The sequence below is a fragment of the Vespa crabro genome, chromosome 10 (assembly GCF_910589235.1).
Source record: "Vespa crabro chromosome 10, iyVesCrab1.2, whole genome shotgun sequence".
NCBI classification, from domain to species: Eukaryota; Metazoa; Arthropoda; class Insecta; order Hymenoptera; family Vespidae; genus Vespa; species Vespa crabro.
The window spans coordinates 4,091,679-4,111,103 of record NC_060964.1 but is presented as its reverse complement, the minus strand read 5'-3'; the positions used below and the strand labels follow the sequence as shown (position 1 = coordinate 4,111,103).

General features: G+C 27.9%; 2 protein-coding genes and 1 long non-coding RNA gene across 18 annotated transcripts in view; 1 reads left to right on the top strand and 2 right to left on the bottom strand.

Moving 5' to 3' along the window:
- Window positions 1-19,425, top strand: part of LOC124427361 (calcium/calmodulin-dependent 3',5'-cyclic nucleotide phosphodiesterase 1-like) — a 69,679-nt gene that overhangs the window by 39,033 nt on the left and 11,221 nt on the right. For all 15 annotated transcript variants that reach the window (XM_046970204.1, XM_046970206.1, XM_046970205.1 and 12 more), the window contains 2 exons: window positions 18,466-18,618; window positions 19,112-19,325. In XM_046970204.1, the coding sequence (XP_046826160.1) occupies window positions 18,466-18,618; window positions 19,112-19,325 (367 nt within the window). The remainder of the gene's footprint in view (window positions 1-18,465; window positions 18,619-19,111; window positions 19,326-19,425) is intronic.
- LOC124427372 lies at window positions 1,379-4,799 on the bottom strand. Of its 2 annotated transcripts, none has more exons than XR_006942957.1 (7): window positions 4,025-4,799; window positions 3,055-3,624; window positions 2,871-2,935; window positions 2,679-2,801; window positions 2,368-2,606; window positions 1,917-2,273; window positions 1,379-1,813 (listed from the first exon to the last, which is right to left on the bottom strand). It is a non-coding gene; the product is annotated as an uncharacterized LOC124427372 (long non-coding RNA). The 2 variants fall into 2 exon arrangements; XR_006942956.1 differs by having other exon boundaries at window positions 1,386-1,813; window positions 3,055-3,284; window positions 4,025-4,792.
- LOC124427369 (alpha-glucosidase-like) lies at window positions 5,551-9,636 on the bottom strand. Its single transcript, XM_046970230.1, has 8 exons — window positions 9,378-9,636; window positions 8,633-8,970; window positions 8,412-8,537; window positions 7,513-7,935; window positions 6,506-6,761; window positions 6,193-6,388; window positions 5,938-6,078; window positions 5,551-5,721 (listed from the first exon to the last, which is right to left on the bottom strand). The coding sequence occupies exons 1-8, from the start codon at window positions 9,529-9,531 to the stop codon at window positions 5,649-5,651; spliced, it is 1,707 nt and encodes a 568-aa protein (XP_046826186.1). The 5' UTR covers window positions 9,532-9,636; the 3' UTR covers window positions 5,551-5,648.

The following is a 19,425-nucleotide window of genomic DNA, read 5'->3' as shown; positions in this document are numbered from 1 at the left end:
TAAGAACGTAAAATTGTATTACAATCGTATTGAGTTTTTAAGTCGGTTGACATTTTTTTTTAACTTTTTTCGAAAAATCAATTGTTCGATTCTTTATGAAACTATCTATACATCATACGTTTATATTACATGAATCTATGCTTTTTAATATATTATAAATGATGCTGTGTGTACAATACATAAAATAATATATAAATTAAGAAAAACGAAAAGCATACGAATTACATCATAAAATAATACAAATAATAAGGAGAAACATAATAGTGTTTTCAACGTTTAAATTATTATTTATATAGTGGCATTATTACGATCGACGTAATGTGTAGCCTTGTATAATCATCAACGATTATATTTTTTTTTCCATATTGAACAACCCACTTTTCGATTATAAAATCAATAATCTACCAACTTTCTCATCTTTCTCAAATGATAATTTGGTTTTTTTGTTTGAATAATTGTCAGAAATATCTCAGATCAGAGTCGTTTCAATTTTTATCGAAGAAATGAAAAGAAAAGAAAGACTATGTGGTGAAACGAAGAAAAAGGTAAAGCGAAGGACGTAAGTTTATTCGAAAATGTTCTTGCGGCGATGGAGAAAGGAAATTACCGTTCGAATGGAATCGGGAGCGTGCGTACTTGATGTGAGGCTGCGCGGGATTGTCTTCAGCGTACCGAATGTCAGGGTAAATTGGGAGGGAAAATTGGATTTACATTTTTCGGCAAACGATCAGTATACCCGGAGGGGTCTGCTGCTTCAAGAAAAAGTAGGTGCCGGTAACGGTTTCGACCTAGTTTCTCATTTATCTACCTTCACTGTCCAAGCGATTCGTAATGGTGCGAAAATTCGGGAATATAAATTTCAACGACAACTCTGTAAAACGTAACATGACCATTTCGAGGGATTGAAGGGGGATACTATTTTTTAGAATTTTCACAATTCAGCACTTTCTATATTGATATTAGATAAAAATTTAAGACTATATGAAGAAATAACGTTTCTATCGATTTTTTTGCCGTTCGCTTTTGACATTTCACTCTTCAATATTCCTTTTAAAATTTATAAAAATCACATGATATCGATGGTGATGATAATAATGATGATAAAATCGTAACTGCGTGAATTTTTCATATTTTATCGAAAGGAATGTTTTCCGATGGGAAATTATCCTTTAAAATAATAAAAAAGAATAAAAAAGATATTGCAAAACCTGCAATTAATTTTTGTACAATACTTCCGGCACTTTCACCGTTATCTACTGAAACGAGTTTTAAAAACTTAACTCACAATACAAAAGTAAGCCAATCATTTTGGCAAGACTTTCTTCTTTTTTATTTGTGTAAATAAGGTTTATAAAGTGTATATGAATGAATATTTAGCGAGATATAGGAATAGTTATTATAATAAAAGAATTATGTATCATACCAATGATATACATTATGATCACACTAGTTAATACACTATGAAATGTACGCATAATAATGCATGATTAAATAATATATTTATCAAAGTATTATATATAGGAATACATATTTTATATATAAAATCGTTATAGAACTTTATTATTTTCTTTTCACATTCCGATTAATTTAACTTAATGCGCGATGATATAAATGTAATACGAAGATAAATATATGAAAAACATTAATGGCACTAATTTATTCTTTCTTATAACTTTAATACTATGGTGAGTGTTAGCAGTAAAATCGTTAGAAGATAGTTAGTATATTACTTGGAAACATTGGAAAGTTGATACGTTGAGTGAAGGATTATCGGAGTTTTTTTCTGAAACGATCACAGTATATCCATCTTGTTCTTTAATGAAAAATAAATTATTGTCGTCATATTGGAAATGTAACTAAGTAAGAAAATTAATGATTTATCATAGATAGTATAAAGTTGAATAAATAAAACTTACTTGACTTATATTTTTGACTCGACATTTGCAAATTTTCGTTTTTTTCTTTTTTACTTCAACAAAAATTGTTATAGCTATAGAAATATTTTCTAACACGTTAGTGAGATTGATCGATTGCGATTTATTATTCGAAAAATTTATAAGAACAGTTATTAACTCATCTTCGTTAGATTATTATTTTTGACGTTACTTTGATACAATCCATTTTTGAGTGCACTCGTTGAACTTCGTAACCTCGTTAGTGCAGTTGTTAGTGCAGTGTAAATCTTGTAATATGAGTTAGTATCTTTTTTCTACTGTTCCAAATTTAGTGTTTCATAATTTTCATTAACTGGTTACCAAGGTTCTGTTGAAATTCTAGATAAAGGATATTATGATATAATCTTTCTGTCATTTCGGGATATTTATGCAATGTAAAGATTAAAGTTAAGTAAATTTTAATGTTTCTTACCTATATTGATCGTATTATTCCACAGAAATGATGTTCTACATGGGTAAGATAAGATTTACTTTTATAAGATTTCTTAACAGTGCTACAAGCTTGAGCATCTGTTTAAATATTATGTTTTGATTAATCATTATATCAATTTACTTTTCATAATAAGTTATCGCAACATCAAGCAAAATCATTGCCAACATCGTTATCTGATCGAGCCTCCCAGCGATACGATTGCATTCGTGATTTCTCATCTATAATAAATTATTGAAATTTGTATTTCAAAAAATAATTAGATTAATTAATGAAAAAACCTCTTGACTTACCAACCAATCAGGTAACATTTTTTATTGGCGTAGTTTAAATCCATGTGTCTATCACATTTTTTAATTCAGCATCTTTTAAAGTAGCATTTGACTACATTAATTACACAGAAGATACCAGTATACCTATATATACACATATATATCTTAATTTGTAACATATTATATATAATATTATAAGTGTGAAGTATATACCTTTGTTTCTTCTTTATACATCTTTGCGTAAGGATTCATGATGTTTCTTCATTGAAACATATTTGCTGAAAATTATTACAGTCAATATTATTTCTATACTTTAATGATTGAAATCTTTATATTTTCATAGGTTCAACATTTTTTTTTCTTTTCGAAAATTACATTTCACTAATTGTTTACTTACTTGTAATTCGAATATCATCACAGAATTTTTGTAATTCGGATCTCGTTGTTTTCGAAGAAATCGATGAAAATATATTTACTTTCGATGTGAATAATAAGTCCAATCTGGATTCTCAAATACACCGAGCCAATTATTTGGTAGTCACTTCAATTTCACCACGTCAGTTTCATTGAAAGGATCCGCCCATATGTAATAATCTTTATATTTTCCTCCAGACACTTTAACACTTTCTAAAATTTTGTTAAATCATTCGTGTTGGTCTAATTACTATGATTGAGAATGAGATAGAGTATAATTTAATTATTCGCAATAATTATTATTATTGTCAGATATACAATTAGCATATTTAATACTTCCAATTTGAGCATTTCTTAATTATATTCAGGATGAATATCACAAAAATCAGAAATATCATATCCAAAGTCTTTTATGGGATTATTGTTGACAGGTGATAACAAGATTCTTATAACTCCGGAGTTAACGTAGTGCTCAAGTTCGCTCGTTACTTTTGCATCATAGTTTGAATTTTTCCATGAATTATTTTCGTCGAATGATTTCTTATTGGCATAACTAGGTATACAAAGGAAAATTGAAAAACGTCACATTGTAATAACAAAAGAAAAATTTTTACTTTGTTATTACGAAATTATAATTGTAGGAAATAATAATAATGGAATAAAATCCAATGAAGACGTACAAATCTCTTAGTATTATAATTACTACAATTGTGACGTTATTTCTCTATCGGATCATCAAGATCTTTATCAGGCGAGTACGTAATTATTACAATGCCGGCGCAATAAGTATTGTTGCTTTAACCGATACATATCTCGAAAATTATTATGATCGTTAAAATGATAGATAGGAGACGATAGAAAGATAGAAAGACTTTTTACTGTGAAATCGACTCTTAGTTTCAATCTTTTCCAGACGATTACTATCGGATGAGAAGTAATACGATTTTTTTTACCTTTGATATCGCCGATGCCATTGTTGTTGTTGTCCATAAAATTTTGAGGGTAGATCTGATAGAGCACAGCATGTTTCAATCATCTTTAATGGCGAATTTCAGTAATAGCAAACGATAGGTATTGAGAAACACAGAAAAATTATACCGATATATTGACGCGGGTACATCATTTTTACGATTAGACCGATACGAGAATACTGCTAGTTCGTTATAACACAAAAAGAAAAAAAACCAAAATGAAGACATGGGCGATGGTATCTATGTTATCAGTAATGTCTTATCAGTGTCATGGAAATAGATGAGCATTTAAAAATGAACATATCTTGCCATATCGATGATAACGATCGAAAGCCTTCAAAAACCGTGGCAACTCGTGGTTCATTCATGCATGTTCTTCATCGATGATATTAATGGAATCATCGGGCTAAAATTCACACTCGACAGATGATTTTCTCTTCTCTGTGAAAAAGTGTTTCTCAATTATTTGTCAAATCTAAATGAGAATAATTTAAATCTGATACGATTTACTTTAAAAAACGTTCGGTTTTTTTCTCTCTATACATTTATGTACATATCTATGTTGCTTCTTTGAATCCTATTCGATAACGATAAGTTATTGATAATAATTTAAACGCGAAGACGAAAAGAGGTAAATGTCGATATTGTATCGTTGTGAGGTAAATACTTTGAGAGCACGTTTATTCATTGAGCACGTTTAATATAATTGCAAAGTTTAACCGGTTCTCATTGAATTGTTAATAACTGGTATTCATTCAACGATTACTTATAAAGAAACATAAGAACAAATGGTTCTACATTACGTATATATATATATATTTAAAATATATTTTAATCGAATTAGAATCAATTTATTCGTAGAAGTTAAGATTATATAAAACTCGTAAGATTTATGAAAAATACAATTTACCAAATAGTATGCAAATTTTTTAACATTAAAAAACAGATTAATATAAGAATTTTTTCCAAAATACGAATTGTTTTAGTTGAATTTTTGATCAAAAATTGATTTTGTTACATTGAATGATGTATTATCGTGACGATATCATCTCTCGACGTATGAGAAATGATCGATGTTTATCGATCGCGATAAAACTTAGATATGTGAAATTTAGAAAATTGTCAGATTTAATTGAAACGAACGAGAATAATTATGTTTCCGTTTGCGTGTCATAGGTTCGTGCATGTCTGAACGACATGGCATGATACGGAGTTTCCGGGTTTGATAGCCGTTTGTAATTGGCAACGAGATCGACGTGCTTGTCGTTTCGTCAATCTTGAAATATGAATCGTTTTAAATTCATCTCTAATCTCAACATAGAAAGATTTCTACATTCGTGAGAAGAATATGAAAGGGTCATAAAGTTGAAGTAGAATATTTAAAAAAAGAGATCCTTCGATTAAAACTTTTTTGTGAATTAATTTTTATTTGCTTATCTTATTTAGTAATATAAGTTTAGAATGAATTATTTAATAAACATCCTTGAATAATATCATCGATAAACGCATTAACAAAGATTAGAATCGTTTATTCCTTGTAACAATGTTCTGAGAAATGGTGTAATTATTCTTGATAACATTGTGCATTTGAATAAATAATATCCAATTAAGAAATACTGGTAAGAATGAATCCCGTTTGTGCAGGAACTTTTAGATTGCCACTGTCTTTGATAACGTCTCTGTTTTAAAAGAAAGAATTATAGAATTATAATACCTATATATTTTACAAATCATATATAAGATATAATTTTATTATTTAAAAATTTGTGAGAAGAGTTAGATTTATTTAAGAATAATTACGTTTTGCACGATAAAAAAAAACAATAAAGATAAGCCTAACATTTTCGAAAGCGTCTTAACGTTAAAATGATATTAATTTATATAATTCGACTTACCCAATAGATATATCACAAGACTCTGTAGCGTAATAAAGTATAAGTTTCTGTGGCACATCATTAAAGATTTTCATATCAACATGTTCATCATTATTTCCATAATTTGCCACTATATAAACAGGCTTGTCATCTTTCGTATGTCTGTAATAATTATATATTATATATGATATCTATATAAAAGGAAAAAACGGACGAACAAAAGAAAAAAGATGATTACATGGAATAGCATTTGTAAGAACGATTTTGAATATTTACCTTGAAAAGGCTAAAACATTTTTGTTTGGTACTTTCATAACAAATTCTTCGTTCTCCGTAGGAAAATCTTTTTTGAATTTCGAAAGAAATACTATCATGTTATAGAAAGAATCCTTCGATATCTTTTCATTGGCCAAATTCAATTTTAAGTAATTACTATTCAAAGGTAACCAAGGTTTGGGATTGGTAGAAAATCCTATAATGTTCGAGTATTATAAATATAGTTAGAGATAGGTAGGTATGAGAAAATACATATGTAAAATAAACAAATATAAGAAATATCAAAAGAACCATTATTTTTTGGAAAACGTACCGGCCGAAGTAGAATTATCCCATTGGAAAGGTGTTCTTCCATAATCTCTGCTTTTAGATAAGTATTTATCTTTACCGGCATTACAGGCTTCGTTATCCTTTGTATCTTCCCAAGAAAGTACCGTATCTTCCATACCTATTTCATCGCCATTGTAAATTACGGCCACACCCGGAAGTAGAAATACCAAGATCATGATTATGCGGGCTCGTTTTTCTCCAATTCGTGACACTAATCTACGATTGTCATGATTTCCACTCTAAATGGAATATATAGTTTTTATATAGTTATTTTTTATATAGGAATATATAGTTATTTTTAATGTTTATTCAAAAGAGTTATATCTTTTATATATATATATATTTTTTTTTTTTTTTCTTTAAAATTCGTATAGCGTTATTTTATTTTCATTTATAATTGTAATCTTTATTTCTACCTTTTAAAATCATCATTGAAATATTTTCACCATTCGAATTCTCCCTATGACTTTATTTTAATGATGATTATTATCGTTTAACATTATAGTCATCAAGATATTCATGTTCTATAATAGATCATTTTAGTACTGAATTATTAAATCGCGAGAAAGACGAATTCAGATTTACTACAGTATATCTTTTACATTCGACATCATTCCGAAATAGGGACTATTACATTCATACGTCATATGAAAATTCTCTGCAAAATGTGATAATATATCTGTCCGTTTCGTAATATTCTGTTAAATTCGATTCAGTTAATTTCTTTATAAAATTTCAAACAATTGTTTATTTTGTTTTCGATAAAAAAGAATATTAAATATATTGGACAGATAGAAAATAAAATTAAGAGTTAAATTATTTCGCGATAGTGATTGCATTGACAGTTTATCGGTTAGGGATTATATTTATGTAAAATACGAATTTGGAAAAATATCAAGGACTTTAGGATGATTATGCATACGAGGAAACAAAAAAACAAGAATTGTTAGCAAACTTTGAAATTAATTTATCTTTTGGCGCGTGACTTACCACCCAGTTGGCGACGCTGTCATCGGGCATATTCGACATCCAATCCTCCACGTATTTTGCCACATCCGATCCCGTTGAATCTTTATTCAGTTTATCGATAAAATTGAAATTAAAAGGAAAGTGTGCCCCGTGTTTATAATAATCCATAGTATAATTCACGCTGGCGTATGCTTCGATGATCAAAACCTTTGGACATTTCTCTTTGATGGAATATTCGTCCAGTAAATCCCGCCAGCTTTGAACTAAATCATAGGTCTCCGGTTGATCTCTGGTGTATATTTTTTTCGTAGAATAGTAATCGTGAGGATTGTAAATGGTTCCAGAAAGTGGTTCATCTAAAAATTTTTGATCTTCATAATAATAAGGTGCAGCATCCATTCGAAAACCATCCACTCCCAAAGCTGACCAAAACTTCAAGACATTCTGCAAAATTTCAATTTTGTTTTCTAATATTAATAACTCATCTGCGATAGATCATAATTCTCGTTTAAATTCAAAGAAATTATAAGAAATAGAAAATATCTCTGAAGAATTCAAATGAAATAATAAGATTTTGGCAATACCAAGAATTTCGTCTGCAGTGAAAAATTTTTTCCACTTTTTCCTCAGATTAGGTGAACAAGTGAAAAGTTGAAAAATGCAGATTAGATATATTGCGTCATATTACTGATTAGATTAACGTATTGCGTCGCATCGACGTGAACGTTCAACCTTAAAACGGACAAGCACTTGATGTTTCTCTTCGTCCATATTGCATACGAATTAATTATTTCGATGATAAAAGTAATATAAAAATTTATTACATTAAAAATTATTACATCGATTAGAGCGCGAGAACGCGATTCAAAATTCATTTCTTATAATTTAGCATTCTTAATTATTCGGGAATTAATAATTACCTTCATTTCTTCTCTAAGTTCTGTGCTGTTGTAGTTTAATTCAATTTGGAATGTCGAGAATTGGTGATAATAATATTCCTGTCTTTCTTCATTCCAAATCCATCCTGGATCATTGTAAGTACTTATCTATACACGTAAATGAGTACGTAAAGTAAGTCATTCGTGATATTCAATTTCAAAAGTATACGAAGAAATAATTAATTTGTTTTTGATTCAATTACCCAGTTATTTGGATACGTGATGGTACCGTTAGGAAGAGTTCGTCCTTTTCTCCAAACGTAATAGTTGGTATAGGGATCGATTTTTTTGATACTCATTTCGAACCACTTGTGCTTGTCCGATGTATGATTAGGAACGAAGTCCACGATTAGTTTCATACCTCTCTCGTGAGTACCTTTTATTAAATCTTTAAAATCTTGTAATGTACCAAAAATTGGATCGACTTCTGTAAAGTTGCTAATATCGTATCCCATATCGAACATTGGACTTGAATAGAATGGAGATAACCATATAGCATCGACTTTTAAATCTTGGAAATAATCCAGTTTGCTGATAATACCTGCATTTAGAAAAAAGGAGTATATGAAAATAATGGAATTAATGAATCGTCCAATTTAATTGAGTGATAAATCATAATGTTTCTATCGATTTAGATGGAATATATTTTTATGTTATATGTTCGAGGAAATTATTGCACATATATGGACAATACATAAATATTTTATGCAATTATAAGAAGTGCTTAGAAATCATTTTTTAAATCGAATAATTTTTTTTTTTTTTGATTAAACAATGTGTGTTTAAAATTTTCAATTGGATATAAAGAAATTAATGATGTATGAAATGTTATTAAAAAATAATGTTTTGTTATGGCAAAGCAACAATGTATAAAACAAAAGTATTATATTTATACTATATATATCTTATTATTCATTATATTTAATAAGTCTAGAACATTTTACGTACCTTTAATATCACCTACACCATCTCCATTGCTGTCCTTAAAACTTCTCGGATAAATTTGGTATAATAACATATTTTTCCACCATTTTGGATTGCAATCTATGTTTTTACCGTTTACAAAGATCAGTAACGCGGCAAATATTAAACACCCCTTCATCGTTTGTAAATTATTTAATACTGTATTTACTGATTTTAGATTGTATTTTGTCTCAAAATTTTTAAGAACTTTCGAATACGCATGCACGTATTTACTGTGAAGAAATGCAATGATGCTCTCCTTTTATACTTGTATTTACGTAATTTCAACGTAGTTACTGGTACTAATAACATATAAATAATCTTATTTTATCATAAATTATGTACATATATTTTATATTCCTATATATATTTGTAAATGTAATTAATAATACTGCCATAATACTATTGCAATAAGTAAGGCAAACGAGAGGTAAATAATAGATGTCAGATAAGTTTATATAAATGATTTTTTACTAAATATGATTTATTATGGCAACTAAGAACAAATGTGTGATGCATACGTGCTTCGGTGATAGTAATCAATATTTTTAACTTGAGAAATTATTAATTTGAAAAAAGCAATTATATTAACGAAAGGAAAGGCAAAAGCTGACCCTGTAATTTATTTAAATAATAATCAAAAGATTTTTCTTGTTTAGCTTCATGAAAATTCCAGATGAGAGAGAGAGCGAGAGAGAGAGAGAGAGAGAGAGAGCTCTCTTATTATTTGTTAACAAATATAGTCACTGCATTTCATTGCAGCAAATATGGATATAATAAATTAATACTTGGAACATATTTCTATGTTGTTTCTTCGAGAGTACAAATCAATAAATAAACATTTAATATGAATGCAATATTTTAATTTTATTTTGATAGTTTAAAATTTATGATCCATTTGATCCACGTTTAATACACCGAAATACTGAGAAAGTTTTTCTTTTTTAAATGAAATTTTTCATTTTTCCAATTAAGTATGCAAAGACGTACATCTTTGATATTTAAATATCATTATCCTCAAGCGTAAAGCTTCGAACCAAAATCTAATCGTGTGGTTTAATTGTATTATGTAGTACGTGAATGTATAAAATCTTCTATAGTGTGTCAAAGGGTCATACACGCATACACAGCTTTTCCTTTGAATATATAAATTCTAAATATTCATGTATTGTATGGCAAAATTATTTATCGTCCGTAGATATATACATTTTATTCAAATTTAAATAGATTGCGATTCCAACATTGTGTATATAATTAATTTTTATTTTTTGATGAGATACGAGAGAATTTGTCTTTCTAGTATGCACAAGATAAATCTAGTATGCAGAAGATAATCATTGAGAAGTCGGTTGAGTAAAGTGGCGATTGTATCAATGTCCTATCCATAAAGGAGAGAATTTGATTGTATTGTGGTAACTTAGTAATCCCCTTAACTTTGATTTTAGTAGTTTATTGCTTACCAAATTGGCCAAGTGAACTAATAGGATTGAGTTATAAGTATATGTATGTGTATGTCTATATATATATATATATATATATATATACGTGAAAGTTTGTATATACATAAATAGTATAAACATTCCGAAGCAAAAATATTCTATGTTCTATGCAGCAATGCAATATTTAATTTATTTAATTTACAATCGGTAACAATAAATATGATTTGATTGATATAAAAGTTTATTATTTTGTATTCCAAATCTGAAATATATAAATTTTATACGATATATTTTATATGATATACTTTTTTATATGCTATATTTTATTTTCAACATTACAATTAATATAAAGGGTTATAGAATTTTTATGAAGTGATAGATTTCCAACAATTACATTATTTAACTTATGTCTTGTATTTATATACATATGTATATTTATGTATGTATGTATGCATAAAGATAATTTCGATATTTCTAGGAATGTTGAAACTTCGATTACCGTTTTCGCATAACGTTCAAATAACATCCTATCTGTGTTCAATGTTGTAGTATTACGACATAAACACAATAGACGTTATTGACCAGTATGTACAGGCATTGATCTTTCCTACAATGTAACTTACATAATACGGGAGAGAGATATGATAGTAATAGTGACGAAATGAAATATTGAATCAATTAAGTTTGAATAGTACATACTAGTAGTTTGAAAATGATGTTATTTAATAGAGACTTTGATCAATTCATTATTATGATTTATAATAGATCCTTCGCGTTTTCTATAGTAAAATAAAATAACACTTTATCGAAGATATAATATCTCTGCAAAACGTAAAATAAGAAATAAGAGGGACGATGTTTTTCTTATTGTAAGCTTTTTAAAATATCAATATTCTAATATTCTTTTATAACTATGGTAAATTGAAAAGAACTCGTCATAATTTTGAAGAAAAATTTTTCAATGATATAAAGAAAGAAACTCGGTATTCATTACAAAATGTTGTAAATTATATTGCAATAACTGTAAGTTTTTTTTTAACACGCAATATTACGTTATCAGTGAATTCATTAAAGAATTTACTGGTAGGCACTATAAAAATTAACACCGTCTTGGTGTCGCCCTATGAATACAAAGGGGAAATAATGCACGCGATTCTTTTTTTACGAAAGTGCGATCGCGTGTATAGATAAGGAATACGGTAAGTTAACGCGTATTACATCCTCTATCGATCTTTCTTAGCTAGTAGCGTTATGCTTATAGTTTAGTTTCTTAAGCCAACAAATATTTTTAATGCTAGCATCTTTTACGTTTATCGACAGATCATCGATACGTTTGAATAGTTAGAAACTTTGAAATTGTTTTTGTAATGTATTTAGAAAACGAACGGAATAAAAGAGAAATACAGAGATCGAATTATTATTAGTCATTGTATGTTATTATAGCTCGAAATGTTCAATTTTTTTTTTTTATTCGAACATTTATCGTCTGTTATTCAAAAGAGATTTTTTGCTTGAAATAAATCGTCGACATAGTTGCATTGTATTTTTCAAACTGTTTTTCAAATGTTGAAATATTATTAATTAATCAAGTAAAAATTTAAGTATAACTATGATTACGCTCGAAAAAGATAATATAATATTCATGGAATTCGTTTATAAATGTTCAAGACATTATTCAACGATGGTATTCTTCGATAGTTTTAAAGTAACTGGAAGTATACAACGAAACTAATTTTCTCTCGACATCGTGGGTTCAATTGCCTTCCCTTCTTCTCAAAGAACGGCAGCTCGTTTTACACTCGGCCTCCTGATTTATGTCCGTACAATGTTGAAATGAGGTAATGCCGTATAGTGGAGGAAGAAATAACGGATACGTTGCCCGAAGGTTTATGGATTTGATAGAATATTATACCGATGTCATAACATTGGTAAACTGACATACAGTCAATCAAAAATTTATAAATACGAAAAAAAAATATTATGTATTTTTCAATAAAATAGCTGCTTCTTTGTATAAATGAAAATGTATAAAATTAACACAATAATTATATTTTTTAAATATTTATTTTATAAATTAATATATAATAAAATCAAAAGATAGAATAAATAATCTAGTAGTTAGATTTAATATGGAGACATTTTTATTGTTAGATATATACTGTGTTTTCATACGTTGTTATTGCACTATATTTTCTGAATGATTTAAATTCTTTTTTTTTTTAATTCACTGGACTTCTCATAATAATTATCTGATAAGTTGTATCTTAATTTTTATTTATTTTTCTAACATAATGGTATACAGATGTAGTAAATATAAATTATAATTATTGAATTATTCGGTAGTTTCACGGGTACCTTAAACCAAAATAATAGGCTTCAATCATTTATAATGTTATAATTATGTATATAATTATAATAGTAATAAATACAATTATAAATTTAATAAATAATAATAACAATAAAGGTGATATTTTAAACGTTATTTTTGGAAAATCATAATTACATTTTAATACATTTCCAAGAAAATACGTACAATTTTCATATATTTCGTATTGGCAAAGTATTTATCAATAATGAACTAAGTTTCGATTTTACTTAACAGATAAAATTATTTCCAAATTTGATACGATCAATAATGTATCTACAACAATGAAATGCTATAATTCATAATATGTTTTGTTACGGCATTATTTTATCTATCGGCTATGGTTTAATCATCGATAACTTTATAAAGCTTTGTTTTTATTGGATTAACATAATAGGATTGATAAATGCATTTTCACAATTTTGATGATTATTTTTAGAGAAGAATCGATAGTTCGTTTTTATTTTACTTTTACATATCTTTTCCATAATTATCGCATCGATTCTAAAGACAATGAGCGACTAATAAAAAGTACATAATTTTTATTTAATAATTAATTAAAAGGAATATAATATAAGATATTTTGTATGTGTGTTATAAGATCGTCGTTTTATCGCATAGGAAATTTGGTAATGTAAAATTCAGTAGAAGGTATGCTCAGTGGAGCCATTAATTAGAAGAAGAAAGACCCGTTTGAGTCTCCGTCCTTCACTTTTCAGCGTTGCTTCCTTTATCCCGAGGTCCTTTCTCGTAACACTTTCATAGATGCTTTATACGTGTATGAACGATATATACTTGGTACGTGCTGACGATCGAAAGAGAAAAGGAGGCACAGTAAGCTTTGATAGTCACGTTTTTACGAATCTAGGAGAAAATATAAAGTACAATATCTCGAGATCATTTTTATTGTCACCTTAATTTTCTCAACTAGGATATATACTGCATAATAATTTTTAGTAACGAACGGAGAATAAAACGATCAGTAAAAATGAGAAGTTTTGATTGATCCGTTAACGACATTGACAATTCAATATTTTTTTCGTAATCCATGCCAAAGCACATTTTCATTTTATTTTCAGTATTTTTCTTATGAATAATTCAATTCACGCATCGTGAAATCGTCGATCGCGTCACTCGTCTCCATATATGTAGATATATTACATAGTTCCGTGAAAATTAAGTCGAGAATACGTAAATACATGTACGTGTATATGTACGTATATTTATGTATTTTGCGTGACATTGCAAGTAAGACGAAGGTCTTGTTCGCAGCAGTAATGCTTGTGCGGGGTAATGTAATCAAAGAAATCTCTCTGAACTCGAGGCTCGTGAGAAAATGCGAATAGCTCGTCTCTGGTTATCGTCATCATCGCTCGAAGCTTGTACTCGTAAGAACGATCATTTCAAGAGCTATGGCTAGCTACTGCCTTTTCTCTCTCTCTCTCTTTTTCTTTTTTTTTTTCTTTTTATTTTCGACGTTGATGTCACAACTCGAGATATCCAATGAAAAGAAGTCGATTCAAATCCCGCGATCTACTCGTATTTCCTTTTTTTTTCTTTTTTCTTTTTCCATACAGGCAAGAAATCTCGTCGATCGTTAAACGAAAATGCTAGTTTTTTTTTTAAAACTTTTCCATAGTACCTCCAGTTATTCAAGTTTACAGCTTCAACGCACATGAGTACATATTTACTCTCACGAATAAGCCCCTTCGAAAATTTGTCTAACTTTTTCCTCTGAAAATTGAATAATATTCTGATTTTATTGCTACGCTTGTATCCGGCAAATTTTCTATGTTGATGACGAACTATATACGATCGTCCTACTTTAAACATTTGAAATTAACTTAACCAATGGATCTTATAAGAGATTGACTATGTATATATATATAATTGAATTTATATGATAAATGAAAATCTAATTTTTAAATAAAAATTTGTTTCTATTTCATTACTAAAATATATTTTCATATTTTTATCTTTACTGTTTTTCCTTTTTCTTTGACGTTTTCATGTTCGAGATTTGTTAATAAATATTTAACTTAACGTCAATACTTGTGTAATTAAATCTTAATTTATCGATATTTTTCAATCAAACTTCGTACCATACGCATTTAAAAATTATTCATTTTTTACGCATATAAATACGTAAATTTTAAAGTCATAACAGATGTATCTATAAAATAATTATTTGAACAAATGAATTTTCAGAGTTAGCTGAACATTTAGACTGTTATTATTTTGTTAACATGTTAGAATTATTTTCATTTCGTCATTGAATACGTAAATACGTTATATTCTTCATTTTGAGAATTATATTATTTTATGTAAAAACCGGTAAGAGTACATTGGCTATATATTATCAGCAACCGTATAATTTTCTATAAAATGTAGTCGAAAATTGCAGAATATCCAGTTTCATACATTCGCGACAAAAACGTCTTTAGATTTATTCAACGTTTTTATCAATGTTTTATCATTCAAGGATAACTAAATGATGACTGAAAAAAAAACGGAACATAAATTTTCAAGATTAAATGCATGGTACTATTAATATGCTTTTAACAATTGCATATATTATTTCAATGTGCAACCGATCGTATTACCATATTTGAATATTATATAACAAATTTTCAGTAATTAATATTATAAGACGTTGCCTCGTAAGGTAATAAATGATGCGAAGATTATATAATTTTATATTGATCCAACAACCTTGCATGCGATAAGAATTTAATTAATGATCCATCGATTTTAACGTCGCATAAAAATGCAATTAGACTGTTGCGTAAAAGCATCGTCTTTAAAATGTGTAATTTACTAATCGATATTTTCAATGTCACTTTAATAGGAATTTATTCTATTTGTCATTAAACGTTTAACCCGTATCGTGCTTTAATTCCTATGAATTGATTCCAATCAAACGTTTGCATTTATAAATATCTGCCTGTTTGTATTATTACTTTAATGTAAAAAATAAATGCAATTAAATATAGGGAAGAGTAAACGAGATAGTATTTCACATAATTGAAAGATATTATATGTATAAATGATCGATTTTTTTTTTTACTTTCTCTTATTTTTTTAATAAAAGAAGATAAAGAAAGGAAGAAAATCATAAAATACTTAACACATAAATCGAGATATTATTATCATTGTTGCAAACAAATTCTTATTTTTATTTCATTGGAAAATATCCGAGAAAATAAATGAATTAATTTATGAAGTTAGTTGGAACTAACCAGTAAGTGTGACTATTTGTCTTTTCAAGATTACAGAATATTTAAGCATTACACGTAGATTACACGTAATGAATGAATGCCTTATAATTTTTTTTTACTATAGAACTAAAGTTACTTCTTTCCTCTAGAATAATAGATTATTTCAATCTTAAGATTTTACGAGTACGTTACGCCTCTTTCAGAAGATTAATGTTTTCAATCATGGTCGATATTCTTTGTTACTTCCTCACTTTTATCAAATAGCTTTTACCAATTATTTCGTAGTATTCTTAATATCTCGATTTTAGATTTATATCTTTATATATCTTTTTATACCTCTTAACTTGTTATTATATATTTTTTAATAAAAAATAAAGCACCTAAAAACGTAAAAACTGTATCATATAAATTACTTGTTGATAAATATTTTAATTAATTATTTGTTGATAAATATTTTAATTATATGTTTTAATTTGTATTAATATTTTTTAATATATATATATTAGTAATAATCGTTAGTAAAACTAACTGAAGGTTATAAATGTTGCGAACGAAGTGGAAAACTCAAATGCTTACTATGGATGTTTTCTATAATATCTATATTAATATATGTTAATTTGAGTACTTCTCATCTTTTATGTTTATAGTATAACGTGATTAAAATAATAGATGCAAATTCTCATTCTGAATTTTATCGATGTATTATACTTACATAGTATAAAGCCTATCGACGGAGCATACAAATCGATAGCTATCATGCGGTCCACTGCAGTCGAATGACCCATTGGTTCTGCCGCTTACATTTGATCCAACAATTGATTATATATACGTATATGTAATATCTGAGATATCAACGTAGAAAAGCAAATATGCGAAATATAACTTTGAGAAATATAGCTTAATTGTTCTTTATATATTTGTTTTAGAATTTTAAACTAATATATCTGGAAATTGTTCGAAGATTTAATAATTGATCCTAATAGTAATAATGGCGACACAATTTTCTTACTATCACATATAAAATTATTCGTCCATTAACTCGCATATGAATTGATTTATATTTTATCACTCTATCGAGGATATTTTAACAAATTTTAATTATAACATATGTAATTAAATTTAATGACAGAAATATCGTCAAAAGTATAATAATATAAAAAAGAATAGTCGAAGTATAATTAAATAATATAACAGAACTTTCTATTATATATTATATAGATTTGTACAAAATAACTATTTTATCACAATGAGCTATTAATAAATGATACTTCTTGATTCCCTTTGTTATTATGCATTTTGTTATTAACGCATTGTTATTATGTAATTACGTTAATATATCCATATTACTGTAAATATCAAGTAAATATGTGTAGTAAGAGATATGTCAATATTAGTTCCAATCATCGATCATAGAATATGATGAAATGAATGAGGAGAAAAGGTATATCATTTTTATTGGAATGGTTTAAAAAATTGTCACAATTATTCGAAAAAACTATGGAGAATAAATGTTTTGGTACGCAATAAATCGTGATATATTTGTAAGAAAATTTATAAAAAAAAAAAAACTAATGGAAAATAACATATTGAATAACCAAAAAATATAAAAAAGGAATATGAACAGTTTGTTAAAAAATGTATAAAGATAGTCAGAGAAACGTACATTTTTGATATTGAATAACATTTTATAGACAAAGTAAAGTGTTCTGAATTTTTGCATAGATATGAAAAAATTATTGTGCTATATAAAATATACATAGAATTAAAAAAAGAAAATGTCTTTTTTGTAAAATTCCTTGAAACATTTATAATCAATAGGAATATATTCATTTTGTAGATCAGCCGTTTTTTTATATTTACTTTTCTGTAAATATTTAGGAAATCAATCAATCCTAGGTCAAATTACGTTTGCTGGTTTAGAAAAATAAAAATAATTATTCCATTTCAAAAAGTGTTCGAATATTTTTCTATAGAACGAAATATAAAAGAAAGTATAAAATATAATCGAGTGTAATTTTGATATAAGTTAAAATTTTTTTTCAAAATTGCAGTCGCATCTCCGCCGGATAGAAGGGTTACGAGAGACGATATGGGGGTGGCCTCGCATGATACAGCTGCGAACACGGCTACCGGCTGTTCAAGTGGTACAACCCCACCTCGCCCGCACAATCCTTCCTCCCCTGGTCGAAATGGTCAGCTATCGAGTAAGTTTCCATGATATTACCACGAGATTCCACTTACGATTTATGTTTCTATCTCGGACGCGGATTACTCGTTTCTTTGCGTAGATAAATGGACGCGTTATAAATCGATTTTCTTTACGTCAAAGTCGATATTTTTCTTAGAATAGTTTTACATTTAATGTTGAAAGTAAATATTAGTTATCCTTGAAATTAAAGATCGAGAAGTAAAGTAACCTTTTCCGATAGTATTTAATATAAGTTAATATATAATCATATAATTATATAAGTTTAATTTCTAAATTGGTAAAAATCATACTATTATTCCAAGTTATAATATACTATTAATATAAATTTACATTTAGAGATCTTATTAGATCTTATTAGAATTAATAGAACATTGTATTCGAAGGAGATCGTTAAAAAATACTCGTAGATACGAGTATGTGTTAATTCACGTTTCATAGAAGAGTACGGAAAAGCTCTGTTATCGAACGATATCGTCGCTTAATTTCAGAGCAAGGCACGCTGACGATAGTACGACGCAGTTCGGGCAAAAGCAAAAGCGTCGGTGGTGGCAGTTTCGAGAGTTCCCCGCCATCACATAATCCTGACAGGTTTTTGTCGAGTCAGTCCGTGGATCTCGACGAGATCCTCGATAATGTTGATCTCACGACAGATTCACTACCCGCCGTTGACACCCCCGACGCCTGCGACAAAGCTGCTCTCAGGTAGGAACGAATAGACATGAACGATTTTATCGCATCAAAGATTATCTTTTTAAAACTTTCTCACGAGATGCAGTTAATATTTATTTGATCTTTTGTTTTT